Here is a 4,584-nt window from a genome sequence, read left to right as displayed (position 1 = left end):
CGACCCGAGTGGCAAAGTTAAATTTAGAGCCCGAACCCGAAATCTTTTTTTTTTTTTCCACAACGAATAGCCAATTTTAAAAAATGCTGTATTTCACGATTGCATGCAACGGTCAGTAAACAAATACATGTAAAGAAACAGAATCATTAAGGCTCGGCCAGTTCACAAGGCAAAAGAAAAAGCACTTACCAGTTATGATAGTTTATGAACATCAGTGCAGCGGTCATATAAATTCTGCCGAGTTTTTGAATGGTTGTATAGGCTACGACAAGACGATAATTCCTCCATCGTGCAAATTATGGTCATTTTCGTCAGCTTTAAATCAGACACAGAGATACAGTGCGGTAAGATCACATTTATTTGAATTAATTAATTATATAACTTATTTGAATTGGCGAGAGAGAGAGAGGGATGAAAGTTGCGTGTGTGAACCTGCGTCTGCGCGCCTCTCTACAATCAATGAGGCTTAGTTACTTCAAAAACAGCGATTTTACCCCCCATTGCAGAGAAATATAACGTTGCGAGTCAGTAGCCTGTCGAAGCTATTTTACTAATATAAGTTTCCGTGCTGTGTTGTCGTGTGCAATAATGTGTGTGCGTGCGTCTATGAAAGCAGCGTAGCCTACTGCATATAGTTTTAGTTTAGCTATAAACCCGAGCCCGACCCGAACCCGAAGCTATTCATTAAACATGAACCCGAACCCGACCCGAAACCCGAAAGTATTTCGGGACCCGTCGGGTTCGGGTCGGGTAGCAGACCTCTAGTTCCTAGCCATATCAGCCTAGAAAATCACAACTTTTCATTTTCTGTCGGTCTTAGTTCACGATGTAACTACAGAAGAGTCAAGTTTTAAATAGGAAAAATATAGAAACTCTTTGGTCATTTTTGAGCGAGATGCTAACGGTCTAATCAGATTCAATGATCTATGCTAAGCTGCAGCTAAAAGTGCTACCGCCAGACCCGGAGATCGGCTGAATGGATTCGAAAACGTTAAAACTCAACTGTTTAACTCTAGGGGAATTGGAAAATGAGCCTATTTTCAAAAATAGTGGAGTGTTCCTTTAAAGCTTTAAGAAAGTAATTATGCAAACTAAATATTTTCTCTCTCCCCCCTTAGATTAAGACTGTGTTTCTGTTGTAATGCCACAAATTTATTATACCTGACAAAGAAGAACACAGCTGTGAATCAAAGTATTACATATGAGACCTCAAATAGGGTGTACAAAGTGGGAGCTGCACTTCACAAAATGCTGCCTGAGGTCTGTCCTTTCCACCAGACTCACTGTTTTTCTGATAAGATGGGACAGAACTTACTGTCAATTTAAGTAACACTTAATTAGTAGGCCTATAACATTGTGTCCTAGCTACATTCGCTCCGACACATGATAAAATGTATCTTTTCCATGTTAATTGGAGTTTTTGCCCTAAGAAACTGTTTCTATTTCTGCGACGTCACGACAGGAACAACAACATACAAACTATGACAATGCTTTATTCAATGTTAAAAGTGTATAATGTGAGTTTGAATATCGTATTGCATGACATTTATAGTCATACAGAAAACAACAACAGATAGTTTACCTCAGATCATGGAAATAGGCTAAATTAAAGCAAACATGTACATTCCAACTGTGAACTCAGTGCAAGATGACAAAGAAGACACTGGATGCCGTCTTTGTCATTATACATGATCACTCAGTTTGAACTTTGAATAATGCTAAAAAGGTTTAATATTCATTAATTAGATAAATTAGATTATAAACTTGTCCATGCAGGGCTCTTCTCACTTCAGAATGGCTGTGATATTCGACTGATTCTGTCGTATTGTCGTGGCGCGTATGGTGTGGACACGGTGTTAGGTATAATGAACTAGCAATTTTTACAGCACTTATTAATCTAGGTTAATATTCGTTCATGAATATTCTATTCATAGTTCATGTTCATTCATTAACGTGTTCTTTTGTTAACTGTGACAGGTACTATCACTATGTAACTATGATAGTTTGTTCTTTCTTGTTTTAGGACTTTCCCTGGAGTAGCCGTGGTCATCTGGTCCGATGTGCTGTGGTGGGCAATGGGGGGATTCTGAAGAACAGCAGTTGTGGAAGAGAGATTGACAGTGCAGACTTCGTCATCAGGTACATCCTGCACTACCCATATGCTATCATTTCTGATGTCCTCACTTGCAGTAAGTATCCTTTTTGCATTGCGGCTCTTGCTAACCTTATCAGACAACACAATGCAACACAAAGCTGCACTGTACTCTCATTGGTTATGGTTATTTATTGGCTTTATTATAACTTTTTGTCTTTGTTACAGTGTAATTATACAGTTAAGTACTGTGTAATATTAATTAACAAAATGTACTTACTATAGGGTTAGGGGTTGCACTTTATTTTACAGTATGTGAACTTACAGTGTACCTACCTAAGGACGTACTGGTAATATAAGGTAACTACATGGGGTAGGGTTAAGTTTAGGGGTAGGTTCAGGGTTAGTACCTAGTTATTACATGTAATTACTATAATAAGTACTTAGTATTTACATGAGTAACAGGACTGTAAAATAAAGTGCTACCAGGTTAGGTTTAGGGTTAGTTGCTTGTAATTATGTGTAATTTACTGCTATTACTACAGTACATACGTACAGTGGCATGTGAAAATTTGCGAACCCCTTGCAGAATCTGTGAAAATGTTAATTTTAACAAAAAAAGAGAGATCATACAAAATGCATGCTATTTTTATTTAGTACCTTTTTTTTTTGAGTAAGATATTTTACATAAAATGTTTATATATAGTCCACAAGACAAAAAAAAATAGCTGAAATTGTTAAAATAACCCCCTTCAAAGGTTTGGGAACCCTTGGTTCTTAATACTGTGTGTGGTTACCTGGATGATTTGTTTTTGTGATGGTTGTTCACGAGTCCCTTGTTTGTTCTGAACAGTTAAACTGCCTGCTGTTCTTCAGAAAAATCCTTGAGGTCCCACAAATTCTTTGGTTTTCCAGCATTCTTGTGTATTTGAATCCTTTCCAGCAGTGACTGCATGATTTTGAGATCCATCTTTTCACACTGAGGACAACGGAGGGACTCAAACACAACTATTAAAACAGCTTCAAACATTCACTGATGCTCCAGAAGGAAACATGATGGTCTTGTGGACTATATGTAAACATCTTTTATGTAAAATATCTTACTCAGGACAGTACTAAATAAAAATAACATGCATTTTGTATGATCTCTCTATCACTGTCTAAATTATTAAAATTTTCACAGATTCTGCAAGGGGTTCCCAAACGTTCGCATGCCACTGTATCACATGTATAGCAAGGACACTGTAAAGTAGAAAATAATCTAGAGCAGAAGACTAATTACGAAATAATAGTTAGTTGATATGTGCAGAGTGGAATAGAATAAATTCAAAATCAAAGTATAACCACTCAGATTAATATTTAAACCAATGTTAGTTATATATCTGATTTTTTGGGTGGGTTTCCAACATAAGCGTTGATTAATTCTAACAAATAAAATAAGGCAGCCACAAAACTCTTTCTTTAACTTGTATTCCTTTCAATTTAAATGATACTAGCAAAAACAATACACATTTTGCACCAAACACAACAGTGATAATATCAATCAAACACCACTTGTTCATCTGAGATAAAAAATTGACCCATCTTGATCAAACTATGAATCAAGTCCTTGAGTGTGAAAGCACTAAATGTTTAAAAGTCAAAGAAAGTAATCTTATCTGTGATCATGTTAGACATTGAAGAAGTCCAATGGCAACGACGACTTAAGTAGGCTCAAACGTTGTCCTTGAATCACAATTATAATCCGTATTGTAAAGCAGCGAATCAGTCATTAAAGCAACTCCATGGTAGGGAACCAAACAGATAGACTTTAGTAGGCCTACTTGCCAACTCCACCAACGAAGATTCCAATTCAATCCACAACGCTTCCATATGTATCAAACATAACATAGGAAACAAACCCTTCTACAAACAGAAAAAACACCTCAATTATTATCCTCTTACTACCAATTAAACATAGAAAAAAATACCCAATAGTTTTGTTTTCTACTAAATGGGTCATCAAAATAACTCTTTCATAAATAAATGAATGCAATAAAGTAACCATACTCACAGTTGAGAAGGAAACAAAAATGTTTCTTAATAAGGGCTTTCCTCAAATGCAGTAGATCAGCTCAAATGCTGCTACTAGGCACATTGGCACACTACCAAAAGGTATCCATACTCTCTTCTTCTATTAAGCTACTACATTTATCCGTGATCAACCGAAGTTTAGGCTGCCCCCTACAAGCGAGGAATGAAACTGCAGCTGAACTCAACTAGTAGCAGGCTGAAGACTGTTACAAATGTATTTCATAGGGTCCTAACAATATAATTTTTGATAAACGTTTCATAAAGTGTTGTTTGTAATGATTTCAATCAATTAGCCATGCTTTTTCATTCCTGGCTGAGCTCTAAAGTGCATGATATCTCTGTGATTTTTGTTGTATGGAAAGAGCAGCGTGAACATTCTGCTAAACATCTGTCTTTTCTTCAGAACTGAACGAACCGCT

The 4,584-nt window shown here is 36.5% G+C and overlaps 1 protein-coding gene across 1 annotated transcript in view; it reads left to right on the top strand.

Annotated features, from left to right (window-relative positions):
* The window catches only part of LOC107690110 (alpha-2,8-sialyltransferase 8E-like), a 19,009-nt gene that overhangs the window by 3,433 nt on the left and 10,992 nt on the right, over nucleotides 1-4,584 (top strand). The window contains exons 4-5 of the mRNA XM_016488347.1: nucleotides 1,119-1,260; nucleotides 2,024-2,139. Coding sequence (XP_016343833.1) covers nucleotides 1,119-1,260; nucleotides 2,024-2,139 — 258 coding nt within the window. The remainder of the gene's footprint in view (nucleotides 1-1,118; nucleotides 1,261-2,023; nucleotides 2,140-4,584) is intronic.

This window comes from Sinocyclocheilus anshuiensis, unplaced genomic scaffold (assembly GCF_001515605.1).
Source record: "Sinocyclocheilus anshuiensis isolate Anshui unplaced genomic scaffold, SAMN03320099.WGS_v1.1 scaffold2207, whole genome shotgun sequence".
Classification (NCBI taxonomy): Eukaryota; Metazoa; Chordata; class Actinopteri; order Cypriniformes; family Cyprinidae; genus Sinocyclocheilus; species Sinocyclocheilus anshuiensis.
Note: the sequence above shows the minus strand (reverse complement) of the source record. Positions and strands in the feature narration are given on the sequence as shown.